This window comes from Amphiura filiformis, chromosome 11, assembly GCF_039555335.1.
Source record: "Amphiura filiformis chromosome 11, Afil_fr2py, whole genome shotgun sequence".
Lineage (NCBI taxonomy): Eukaryota > Metazoa > Echinodermata > Ophiuroidea > Amphilepidida > Amphiuridae > Amphiura > Amphiura filiformis.
Genome location: NC_092638.1, coordinates 5516543 through 5529873, shown reverse-complemented (window position 1 = coordinate 5529873; position 13331 = coordinate 5516543). Strand labels below are relative to the sequence as shown.

General features: G+C 36.8%; 1 protein-coding gene across 1 annotated transcript in view; it reads left to right on the top strand.

Annotated features, from left to right (window-relative positions):
* Positions 1–13331, top strand: part of LOC140164626 (uncharacterized) — a 42019-nt gene that overhangs the window by 13801 nt on the left and 14887 nt on the right. The window contains exons 13-18 of the mRNA XM_072187960.1: positions 3340–3428; positions 5801–5828; positions 6134–6220; positions 6952–7054; positions 7873–7946; positions 8837–8961. Coding sequence (XP_072044061.1) covers positions 3340–3428; positions 5801–5828; positions 6134–6220; positions 6952–7054; positions 7873–7946; positions 8837–8961 — 506 coding nt within the window. The remainder of the gene's footprint in view (positions 1–3339; positions 3429–5800; positions 5829–6133; positions 6221–6951; positions 7055–7872; positions 7947–8836; positions 8962–13331) is intronic.

Sequence of the window (13331 nt, the reverse complement as noted above, 5' to 3'; positions counted from 1 at the left end):
AAAAAAAAAAAAAAAAAAAAAAATTTAATCGTTAGGATTCGAACTCAGACTTTTTGAGCATAAGACAGACGCCTTATCAAGTGAGCTAATAGGTTCAAGTAACATTACGAAGTATTTTGGGGCATAAAAGCTATTGCGAAGTTAATAAAAGTGTTTAAACTAACCCGCTGCTTTTAGGACATGAAACTTGTCTTATTGGCTATAGAAGAACGGTATTCCAGGCATTTTTGAAGAAAATATATTCTAAAAGTGTAAGAAAGTCTGAAACCCACGGTATGCACTCGTAATCTAAATAAAGAGATAGTAGTGATTCTCTTTTATTATAGCCGGCATACCGTGACCCGAAATCACCTTCCGTGTACAAATGTCAATGATGAATCGAATTATTGAACGGTTCACTGAGGCATTGTATTATCTAAATGACCTTTGCCGTGCATAGGGTTTCAGCTTTGCGCATAATGGTATACGCGAGTTATAAATATGTTTAATAAGGAAATAAATACAATTATTAGGTCTTGATGATGCTGCTGCTGCTGCTGCTGATGATGATGGTGGTGATCATCATCATCATCATCATCATAATCATCTTCATCATCATCGTCATCGTCATCGTCATCGTCATCATCATCATCATCATCATCATCATCATCATCATCATCATCATCATCATCATCATCACCATCACCATCATCATCATCATCATAATCATCATCATTGGATCCAAAAGGTGTGCCTATGCCTGTAATAGACTAGTCGAATTTCTTGGAAAGGGCATAAGCCATCAAGGTGCATTTTTTGTTTAAAGTGGTATCTATGAAAAGTCAGTTTGGGTATGCTGAGTTCATGAATCACGGATACCAAAAATAATTTATATGCTTTGACCTGCTAATTTGCATCAAACAAAATGACTACCAAAGTTATCAGAGTTTTAAATATTAATTTGATGATTTTGGCGGTTATTTTGTTTTTATGCAAATTATAATGTCAAAACATTACAATTGTTGATGGTATCCACGTTTGTTGGATTCAGCCTACCCCAATCATGCCAATTGACTTTAAAAAAACATAGAGACAGTTTTTAACTTTAAAAACAACGCACCTAAGACTTCTATTACTCAGCAGAAAGTCGACTAGTCTAATAGGATATGAAGGTGAATAGTCAATGATGTTTGCTATCTTCTGAAGATGATGAAATTCTGATTTAGAAATTATGTGTAATATTATGATAATTACTTTTTTATGTGCTATGTTATTTTTTATACGTAGTTTGTTTGAAATCGCTTTAATAAATTTCAGTCATAAAATGTAATTTAAGCCTACTCCTGCCGACTATGATTATATTTACACGATATACTCGTTGCAAATACCACATACGTTTTGATGCAAACGATGAAACTGATTAAAGTTTTGTTTTTTTTTGTCTAAAAATTAGCTTTTGTTTTAATTTTAAGTATTTTTTTCCCAAAATCACTCTTTTAAAAGACTTCAATCAATTCCTGTCAACAAATATCATGTATTTCTGGCGATTAAATCACTACTCTTTCAAAATAAAACGTCATTTTAAGCAAAATACGTAGTTGGCATAGGCTAATAATGTTCAGAACGCACTGTAAAATACATGATATTGGGTATAAAACGTGACCGTATCCCTAAATCACATGAGGAAAATGCAATAATTTTTATATAAGTGAAAAGATAAATAGTTTCTCCGTTTTCATGTAAAATTTGATGAAAATCCAAGCTATGGTTGAGGAGATATGGGCCAAAACACACATTTTAAAATTTGATTTTTTGTACCTTAGAGACAATGCTGGCCATAAGTGTTGGGACGGTTTGATAGGGTAATGTAAATAAGCCCCCACTCCCCGATCAATGTTGAATCCGACTTTTTTGGTCACACGAGCCTTGTGGCACCCAACATTGATTGGTGGGGAAGGGGAGGGTTGGGGTGTTAGGAAAGTGTTTAGGCTTGACACCAAAGAAACCTCCACTTTATCACGTTAATAATAACGGAAATAAGGTCATACTATAGTGTACGTTTTCCATAAGTGTCCCAACACATTTTGGCCATGGTTGTAGACACATTGTACAAGATGGTTGTCCTTAGTTCATGTGTCCACAGTTACCCAGAGATTTCTCATGTGTGTGTCCTTGTTTCTTGGTATACAAACATATACATAAACTATGATATGTGGTGTGATTAAGTAAAATCAGTCTGAAGTTGGACATATTCAATTTTAGTTTCTTATAGATGAGTTGACCTCAATGTTTATCAACAAAGGCAAGGGCCTGGTGTATCGAGATACATGAGCGAACTGCATACAACCACTGTTCAATAGCCTTCTTGTGACGTGGCGGTAGATTTAATAGCACAGGCCCTGAACAAAATATGATGCGCACGCATACTGCCAGGCAAAAAAACAATGGAAATTGTGATGATGAGTGCGCATACTGCCAGGCATTGATGTCAGAAGTCAACTCATCTATAGGATTGTAAACAGCATTTGCAAAGTTTCTTTTTGCAGAAAACTCAATTGAAGTTGGACAACCAGTTCAAAAGATATGAGCAGTTAAAAAGTTTCTAAAACAATAGGAAACAAAAGGAAATACTTCCTTTGTTCGGCTATATCTCAAAATCAATATTTCCGACTTCCAACTGATTTTGCTTGATTACATCGCATTTTGAGACTGAAAATTGACACTGAAACTGTGGAGTAACACCAAAAATTTAGGCAATAGATAATACCACTGAAACAGCGCACTGAAAAGTGTTATTTTGTTATCAGAATAATATCTGATCACACTGAAATATGGACAGAAACACTACTGAAAATGAGTGACCCTACTGGAATGATGCTAATCACTCTGAAATGTATTTGTCCATGCTATTGTTATGAAAATTAATCAATTCACAATTATAGCCACACTGAAAATTACACTGAAAATACCCAGAGTAACACTGAAAATGGCTAGAGTAGTACTGAACTTGGATTTCAGTGTGTTTTTCAGTGTCAATATTTTATAGTGATACACCTCCCCCACACCCCCCCCACTCCCCCACACACACTGAAATCTGAAATAAATACTTCCAAAACAAAATTGAAGAACTTAACATGTTTGTTTTAATATGTTTTGTGTTTTGGCTTATTTGCCATTTTTATCTACATTTGATTTATATTAATTGACATGTCAATTTGGTTCAATCTTGGTGACAGTGAGTTTTGTTTCAACATGTTACATCGTAATTGTTGCTCCATTTAGTTTTCAAGTCAGATATGCTAAGTAGAAGTATTTAATTCAGCATTTACCCCATCTTATATTTCCATGTGTTTCATTCAGGGTGTCATGTCTCATCAGCATCAAGACATGCTAACACAAGCAGTAAGACAGTATAGAGGAGTCCTTATACATGTTCTGGATACAGCATTGTAAGTTGAGTGCTTTGTTCTCCTACAAATCTCAGTCAACAAGACCAGATATTACTCTATAATAGGACTAGAGTCTCTCTCTCTCTCTCTTATCTGTACAAAGGTATAGGAGACGGATACTCTATTAAAGTTTCGTCTTTTAGTGTTGTTAATATTTTTTTCTTTTCCACTGATCCACTTTCTTATGCCTGAACATGCTGTATTCGAGTCGGATTTTATAATATTCAGCAGTGTTCCTCAGCAGTGCCCGATGCTACACAGTTTGTTCAGTGAATGAGGTGCCAATGTAATGATGACATGATTCAATTAGCCAATCAGAACCCCACTTTCGTGATTACACTGTAAAAATCACCTAATCGGCAGATCACTGAAGAACCTTGCCGATAGTTATAAATTACTATATGTTTGAAGCATTACATTTTCAACACATCATAAAAGAAAGACTTGATATTACTGGATGTAACAAGTTTTCTTGCAAAGGAATTCTTAGTTTGAATGTACGTATACACCCAAATCTATTCAAGACCAGCTAATTTTCAAAATAAAACTTGCAATGTTAGAAACCCACATGCTACAATCTCACAAAACACAAAATAATTAGAATTGCTGACTTTGGGTGTCTGCATTTTGCTGTTGTAAGAATTTCTCACACCCCGGCTTTATGTGCTGTTTATGGGCATAGAGTGGGGATGATCTAAGAGAAATAAATTGGGAGTCAGACATTGTAGAATTGGTGGAGTAGTTGTTGACAGATGAATTATGTTTGTTATTTTCTATCAGGAGTGGACAATTTTCAGACCAGCATACAGTACCAACTGTCATTAAAGCAAAGCTGCAGCATTTGAGTTCATTAGTTGAAAATGATGACCAAGATTACCAGCAGGTGAGACAATAGTGTTGGGCTATTCCAGTTGAAATCCATACACCCCTATGGAAGACATGACCTTAATCTCTCACACAGGGGTGTAGATGTCAAATAAGTCACCCATTCAGGTAACCCCATTTGAAATTTACACCCCCTGTGTGGGAGATTAAGATCATGTCTTCCATAGGGGGTATATAGATTTCGATTAGAATAGCCCTGTATCTTATGGCATGAGGCTTTTTTAAGGGTTTCTGAGTCCATGAATGAAAAGGAATAACAATGCAACAAATAATAGCAAATAGTCCTTGGCACATTGTGGATGGGCAAACAAGATGTTAGATTCAGGCTCCAAATCTTGAAAATGAATTGCTGTACAAGTTTATAATTTCACATCCAATTTACAGTGAGAGAGACATTTAGGAATTTGTTATTTTTAGTTTTCCTATAATCCAATTCTGCCCTTTACTTCCTTATACAAAATTCATTATTATTCAATTTTCCACTCTCCATTGCTGCATTTAAATTGTGGGTTGATACAGTGGATGACAAAGACCTCACAACCAGTTCCCAATCAGGGTAATGCCTGGCTGTTTGTACACCACACCACAGTCCCTGGGCATCATGGGAGAGCAATGTTTCAACACTGAATGATCTACCCAAGTTGAATTTCACTGTCCTATTATTCATGGGAAAGTAGTGTTTCAACATTGAATGATCTACCCAGGTTAAATAAGATTTTTTAAAAGTATTTCTTCACTATCATTCTTATCCATAGGTAATGAAGTGTCTTGTAAGCCTTCAACTGTATTGCACAACCATCTTCCTACAGCTCCTAGATGATGCTTCATCATGTCTTAAACAAATTAACTTACAGGTATGTATTTCTTTACACATCTTCTTGTACTGTGCAACATTCCATGTGGAAGAAGACGCATAGCATTGAGGTGTGCACGATAAGGGCTTATTTAGTTCTTAATATTCCGATCCTGGGCTCTGATGAAATCACTTAAGGTGATTTTGAAGTGTTCAGGGTCTGGGATACTGGTAATGTTTGATGGAATGCTATTCAATTCCTGTACTGTTTTTTGGGACAAAAGAGTACTTATAACTGTCAATTCTTGCTTGATGTTCTATAAATGCTCCTTGTGCTGATCTGCAAGCGAGCTTCTGGGTCGGCTGTACGTAGTATGTGCATATCAATAATAGGATTAATTAAAGTTTAAAACTTTTGATCCAAACACAAGAAAAATATTTCTACCTTGGAATTTTCTGATGGTTACTCCATCTTTCATCAGCGAGACTGTGATCGTTGTTGATCATAACCAACATTCTCAGTCTCTCTGATGATAGATACCATTACTGTCTGAAAATTCTGAGGTAGGAATAATTCTCTTGTGTTTTTATCAAAGGTTTGAACTTTAATCATTCAATATACCAGCACAGATGAACTTTCATGAAATAATAGGATTGCTTTCCTTTTGTGACTATTTTACTTGTTTTACTGCAGTGTTGTGGAAGAAAGATATAGGATCAAGGTAGACTAAGCAATGTAGGCACTATAAACAAGTTGGAAGAGTGAAGAAAAAGAGGGCAAAATAAAAACATTGTTTTACTGACAGCTCAAACATTTAGAAGACATTCTAAGACCATAAGGCAGGAGATTTGTGTGATCTGAGGGGAAATAAGTGAGTGGTATTAAAAACTTTTTGCCAGACACATGGGCATTAAGAAGAGGAAAAATGATTGTTAATTCAATTTCTTGAAGAGTATATGACCAATGTACTCTTCATGAATTAATTGGAACAATTTTCAACTTGTTCTGTTTTTATTGTTTTTGAAGAGTGCTGTGAAGAGAAATCATCAGAACATTCCATCAGAAGTGAAAACTTGTCAAAGCAAAGCAGATATGAAGAACAGAAAGAGTAAGGTAAGGGACTGTAATTTTGTAAGGATGATGTTTGCAGGATGCACGCTACAAAAAACAATTCATATACTCCTATGGGATAGTAAGCATAGCAGAAAGCACATTATGTGTTTTGAGGGTAATGGGGCAAAATTATGATAATTCTATCTTTATACACTCCTATATCATAGCAGCCAATCAGGAAAGTGGTTAGAAAAGTATGCAGAAGGTACTGACATACTCTGAAGGCACTCTGTACAGTGCTTTTGAATGTGTATGCATAAGATTGGTTCATTTTCCTTGCAGGTTGATGCAATTATATTTTTTGCTTGTATATTCGTAATTTTTAGTGAAAAGTTTGTTATAAGAATAACAAAAATTACAGGATTTTTTCTTGTGTATGAAATAGGTTCTCAGTAGAGTGCATTAGATGCATCAACATCTCGGTATAAGTGAATTTTTTTTGTACAATATCACTATCAACAAATAATATGCAGTTATTAACTTATAAATTTTAGAAGACAGAAGAAACACATCAATGTTAGGGTACCAAAACTATTAACACTTTGGGCTCACCTGATACAAGGTACTTTTCAACATGTACCAATATCAATAAAAGCTATAAGCAAAATAATACCAGTTTCCTTCTGTATCTGTGTTTTGCAAAATATTCTTGGGCAAAATATCAACAAATGTTGTATTTTTGCAGACAGCATATGTAGACAAATTCTTTCTTTTTTCCTAATCATTTTTAGACTCCACTCAGCCACCAGGCATCTTCCTCTCCAGTTAAAGAAGTTCCTCAAGTTGTCCCTCATGGTGTAGAAGACAAAAGAATAACTCAGCAAAGGAATATTTGTAAGTTCAATTTGAGTAATTTCAAAGGCATACATGCTTATTAGTGGGTTTTTAGCGGGTTCATCGTCAGACAAGTTTAGAACTGTCAAGCTTTCGTCAGGAGTAGCTCTGACTTCTTCAGGACAAAGTACTTAAGAATGAGACATGTAGACCGCCCCTTGCCTACTGATGGCTCTGAAAAGAGCCGTTCACTGAAGACTGTCCCTTGTCAACAGAGAACAAGCAGATCTTGCCTATCTGCTAATTTTAAAGGTTTGGTGGGTCTGAAAAGAGCCGTTAACTGAAGACTTTGCAAACCTGGTCTAGTAAAAAGGTCAATAGAATTTCTAAACACTTACAATTATAATGCAGCATCTGTCAAAGGCATTAATTTTGCCCATCCCAGGAGCAAACTCCCCGTATAAAATGACGGGCAGACGGGTGGCTAGCTAAGACACCGAGTACAACTCAATTTACTTGGACATTTTGACACACATTTACTCTAGCAGGTTTTTTGACGGGTGGGTGGATTGGGAAGGTAGTTAAAATTTCATTTGAATGAACCCATACAGTTGCCAACAGCGATTTCATTTGAATATCGAATGTGAACGCACAATCTTGGATACTTAATGAAAATACTAACCGATCATTAGAGAGTTGGCGTGGTTGGATTCACTTCCGTGTTATGCACATGTTCATCACACAGCATATGTGGACAATTGTCACACTGTTAGCAGCTGTGTTCATTCATATGCAAATTTCTACTTTGGTAGAATGTAGTGATATGAAAGTATGAAAGTATGAACAATCGCTATTGTTTCAATTTTTCTCTTTATAAGTTGTTGATGTAGAAACTGCCAAGCAAGAGAGTAGGTGGCCACGCATTATAGTTGATGATGCTGTGTTGATTCAGGTAAGCAACTATAATATTTTACAGTAAACCTTTGACGAGCGCACACTACCATGCTGTTGCAAAATCAGAGCTAACAACGTGTACAGTGCAAAGTTCATTAATAAATTTCCACTCGGCAACATCAGATTGACTCCAACCGGAGACAAGTGCGTTTCAACACAGTAAATGCGCTGTGTACGCTTAAAATAAGCTCTTGTCAAAGGTTTACTGCAAAATATTATACATAATTTATATATTAAGAGTTCAGATGTGAAACCCCATAAACACCGATTGGGATATGGTATATTGTGCACCGAACAATATGAGAAAATTATGCAGTTCTGTGTATACTGATTCATCTGAATGCATGTCTTAATGGCCTCTACCAAACAAATTTGTTCAACATCAGTTATACAGTTATTGTCATTGCCATCTTACCATTTGATAATATGCCTACTCAAAAAAAATCCCAAAACAATGCAGTTGGTTTTTTTATTCTCCAGTCAGTCAATGTAGTCTCTTTTTCCCTCATTTCTTTCAATTTTTGTAAATACCAGTATGATCTGTTTTTTCTTTGACAATATGAAAGTTTTGACAATATTAAAACTTTCAATATATATATAATTATATTAAAAAATAGAAAGTTTGGAAATCATTCAGCTTTAATTTGTCTACTAATGTGGACAAATAACTTGTAAAATGCTAATGGTTTGTTTCTAGTTTGATTGCCATTGTTATTGAGCTATTCCAGTTGAAATCCATACAGGGGGAGGGAGTGTGAAAATCAAATGGGGTTACCTGTATGAGTGAATCAATTTCAAATCTGAATGGGAGATCATGTCTTCCATAGGGGTATATAGGATAACCCATTGTTCATGTTAGCAAAAGATATTTTGTATATTCTCATGTAGTATTTAGTGGATGTGAAATTGGACCAAGTCTGGCGGGAGTTCCTACTGGATCTATTTAGCAAGCCATGGCTACCTCCCAACCCATACCTATGCCTTATAGCACATCTCAGACAAGCTGCACTTAGGTAAGTGCACTAGAAAACTTTTAGTGACAGAACAGTAATTCAATTTTGAAGTTTTGTATGATTTAAAAAAAAATTCATATTGGCAGTGCACATTTTGATACATGTCTCATACCTGTCATATAGCTATGAAACAGTTGTAACAGCAGTCCTATTAACAAATTAACAGGCTGATTCCAAAGTTACGCATACCATAAAACCTTGTCTACAAGCATATATCTCTATAGTGCTTTTGGTGAAAGCTAAATTAATCCAGGTGCCATCCATCGACAGAATTATAACATTATGGACTTTGAGCAAATACACAAAACCGATGCAAGCTTATACAAACAAGTATTATTGTAAGACCAATCTATTGTATTGGCATATTTTTGGCTGTGTCGTATTAATTTTGCTTTCATCAAAAACACTCTATATGCTTGTAGATGAGGTTTTACGGTATTGCCCCAACTTGTTGTTTGCTTTTCTTGTTAAATCTACCAGTCATGCAGAGAATATCACTAAGCATGGGTTTGATGAGTAGCTTTGGTTTGAGTTCTTTTAAGTGCAACGTTGGAATCTCTACCTCCTTTAAAAGGATTGCCATGGTAACAATGGGGAGGGGGATATTGAGACAATCAAGATATCAAAATGTATCAAATGGAAGTGGCTTTCTGTTTTGCTATTTCAGCTTGAAAATTTGATGTATGGGTTTAGAGTTGTGGTTCTTCAAGTTTAAATTAGGGGCAATTATTTTTTGTGATGTGTTTATTATAGAATACACTCTGTAACTTTTTGGGTGTGTTCAATCCTGTTGTAATAGTTTGCTGTGTAGCCAAGCAGGTGTTTCTACTATTGATGTAACTAGGTATGACAGACATATCTTGTGATATTGTCCATTGCCCTTCTACAGCAGCTAATCCAATATAAATATCAGGAACAGATAGAATTGTGTTATTCCAAGACCATTTGTAAAGATGTTTAGCTGCTCCATAAGACAGGATGTAGCCGGTCTCAATGGAGCAAAATGGAGGAGTGGTGTTCCATGGAAACTTGGTGTAGGATAAATACCATTTACTATACGGAGGGAACCGAACAGTAGTGTTGCCTCTTTGTATGTTGCCGATCCAAACCTTATTAGACAATCTGGTGTTTTTAATAATGGGTAAAAGTCTTTGGAGTATAACTGGTAAGTTGATAAAGAAGTCATCCAAAACAATCATAATGGCAAGGTTTGAATTGGAGCAATGGTGGCGTAAAATCCACCTTATTCCTAGTAGTGTTTTCAGACTATCACTTCTCGATTGGAAATTGTCTTCAAAATCACCTATTAGGATGTCTCCATGCTCTTCGAATTCTGTTTTCTGATAATACAATGATTGTTTACCAGTTACAAATAAATATGTGATGTATACATAGGATGTGTTGTAGATTAAGGCTTTTGCCCATGTGTGTCTGATTGCTTCACGCTGTTCGATGTTATTGGCTTTGGAAATCACAAGGATTACTATTTTTGTGTGTGGGTTCAGGCATGTGTAGAGTGGCTCGTACATTGGGGTCAGAACCTTGTGAAAATAATCTCCATTTATGCTGTTATTTTGTTCTTCACATGTTATGTCATATGTCATTGTTTCATCAACAAATACAGTTTTTGTTTCTGATTGTCTAAGTGGCTGAATCAAACTCCTTTGTCTATCATGCTGAAAAAAGATGTTACTCCTTTGCATGTTCATTATCCGGAAAACAAATATTGCATGGATTATAAATATTAGTCCGGCCAACGCAGCATTCCTTAAAGTACATAATCCCATGGTGACCTTTGACCTAGGCCTGATGGTGATCTTTGACCCAACAGGTAATGGTGACTCTCCTGGCAAACAAAGCAAATATATAAATAGAAATAAGTTAATGAATGGAATTTCTGCAGTAATAATAAATTACTAGGCGGTTACCCGTATTTGGCGGTTCTCGGCTGTCGCGATTACCTGGCTGATGGTGACTGACTGTACTCCACAAGTTTTATGCCCATAGGACAGTTTTTACTAATTTGACCTCAGATGACTCCTTGTGACCTTGACCCACTAACCAATACAAACTTGTTCCGTCTTAGGTCAAGATGCACCTACCCACCAAGTTGCATGCCCATATGACAGTTTTTACAAATTTGACCCCTAGATGACCTCTGGTGACCTTGACCCACTAACCAATACAAACTTGTTCTGTCCCGGGTCAAGACGCACCCACCCGTCAAGTTTGAGGAACGTGCGACCCCCAGTCTATGAGAAAAACAGTTTTTACTAATTTGACCCCTGGATGACCTTGGGTGACCTTGACCCACTAACCAATACAAACTTGTTCTGTATGGGGTCAAGCTGCACCCACCCACCAAGTTTGAGGAACGTGCGACCCCCAGTCTCCGAGAAAATAGGCGGACAGACAGACAGACAGACCCGGTGTCGTCACTTAACATTCAAAGGCGTAACGCATGATCGTTCCCCAAGTCAAAAATACCCCCCTATTTTGCGCGGTTTCAAGAACATTTTCGTCATTTTTTACCCCTATTTTACACAAAAACGGGTACAAATTAGCCTTAAAAAATACCCCTATTTTTTGCATTTCAAGTACACTTTTACAAAAATACCCCTTTTTTAACATTTCAAGAACACGCACAAAAACACTTCATTGTCTGTTCTGAGGAGAACTCTGCTGTCCTTTTTATGAGGAAAATAACAGAAAAATATATACAAATACATCCAATAGGATGCATCATGTGTTTTTTATGATACAGTTATCAACAATGTAATCTTTCCTCCCGTTTTTTTTTTTTTTTTTTTTTTTTGCAAAATAAAGCTTGAATGTGACCAATACATAAACTGCCTGACCAAAATTACGAACTCTGGCATTTGCCACGAATTCCCTCACTCAAACCACTATATTAGCCCCCTCTTTAGATATTTTCAAGAAAAACCTCTAGCTTGCCGGTCACCAAATAGTTAGCGATTTGCGAATTGCGGTTTTCGCCCTGCTGACTAGGCCTACAACTTCAGAAGGTTCAGAAGGAACAATTCAGTCCTTTATGATCAGGTGCCATTTCGAAGAGTTTGTGGCCCGGTTTGTGGGTACCCAGTTTGTCAAGGCTCCGGAGGCCGGGCGAGTCATAAAATAAAGCCGATGAAAAAAGTCCCATGGAATCGGCGGCCAAACTGGGTAAACAAACCATGAAACAAATAAAACCGAGTCGAGCGTGTTGCTGAATATTTAGGCCGGGATATTAGGAAGGCAAAAAAGTTTCAGTGAAATCCGGGAGTAAATTGAGCGAGAAATGGTAAGATTTCTTGGGATTTCAACATGATCATGATTCACAAAAATATACCCTATTTTTTAATTTCGAGTACACCGTCGTCAAAAACAACCCTATTTTTTAAACATCGCGAACATAAAATGTTCGCGAACATAGTTTAAAATAACCCCTTTTTTCACGAAATTGGGAACGATCATGCGTACACATAGTCAATGTTAAGTGACGACACCGGGCAGACAGAGGCACAGAGTCACAGACTACCAGTATTATTATATAGAAGTCACAGACTCACAGACTACCACTGGTATTATTATACTAGGCGGTACCCGTATTTCGCGGTTCTCGGCTGTCATGGTTATTGGCTTTTGCAGATCTTAAAATTAGGGTATGTCCTTTGGCTGGGATCACTGTCCTCACAGATGAGCTCAATTGGAGCTTTTGCAATTTGACCTGACTTTCGCTCTCAAATCTGAGCTTCCTTGGCCAAAGTTACACCCACCCACCAAGTTTCATGAGCAATTTGAAATTTTTATGTTTTTTGACCTATGACCTCTGAACTGTAGGTCTGACAAAAAGGTCGCCGTGGAAACTTTTGTTTGTTAGTCCAAGGTCCACCCAACCACCAAGTTTGAGCTCTATAGGGGCAATTTGAAGTTTTTACCTATCTTGACCTATGACCTCTTAACCGTAGGTCTGTCGAAAAGGTCACCGTGGAAACTTTTGTTTGTTAGTCCAAGGTCCACCCACCCACCACATTTGAGCTCCATAGGGGCAATTTGAAATTTTTACCTTTTTGACCTATGACCTCTTCACCGTAGGTCTAAAGAAAAGGTCACCGTGGAAACTTTTGCTCGTTAGTCCAAGGTCCACCCACCTACCAAGTTTGAGCTCTATAGGGGCAATTTGAAGTTTTTACCTATCTTGACCTATGACCTCTTAACCGTAGGTCTGTCGAAAAGGTCACTGTGGAAACTTTTATTTGTTAGTGCAAGGTCCACCCACCCACCAAGTTTGAGCTTCATAGGAGCAATTTGAAATTTTTACATTTTTGACCTATGACCTCTTAACTGTACGTCTGACAAAAAGGTCACCG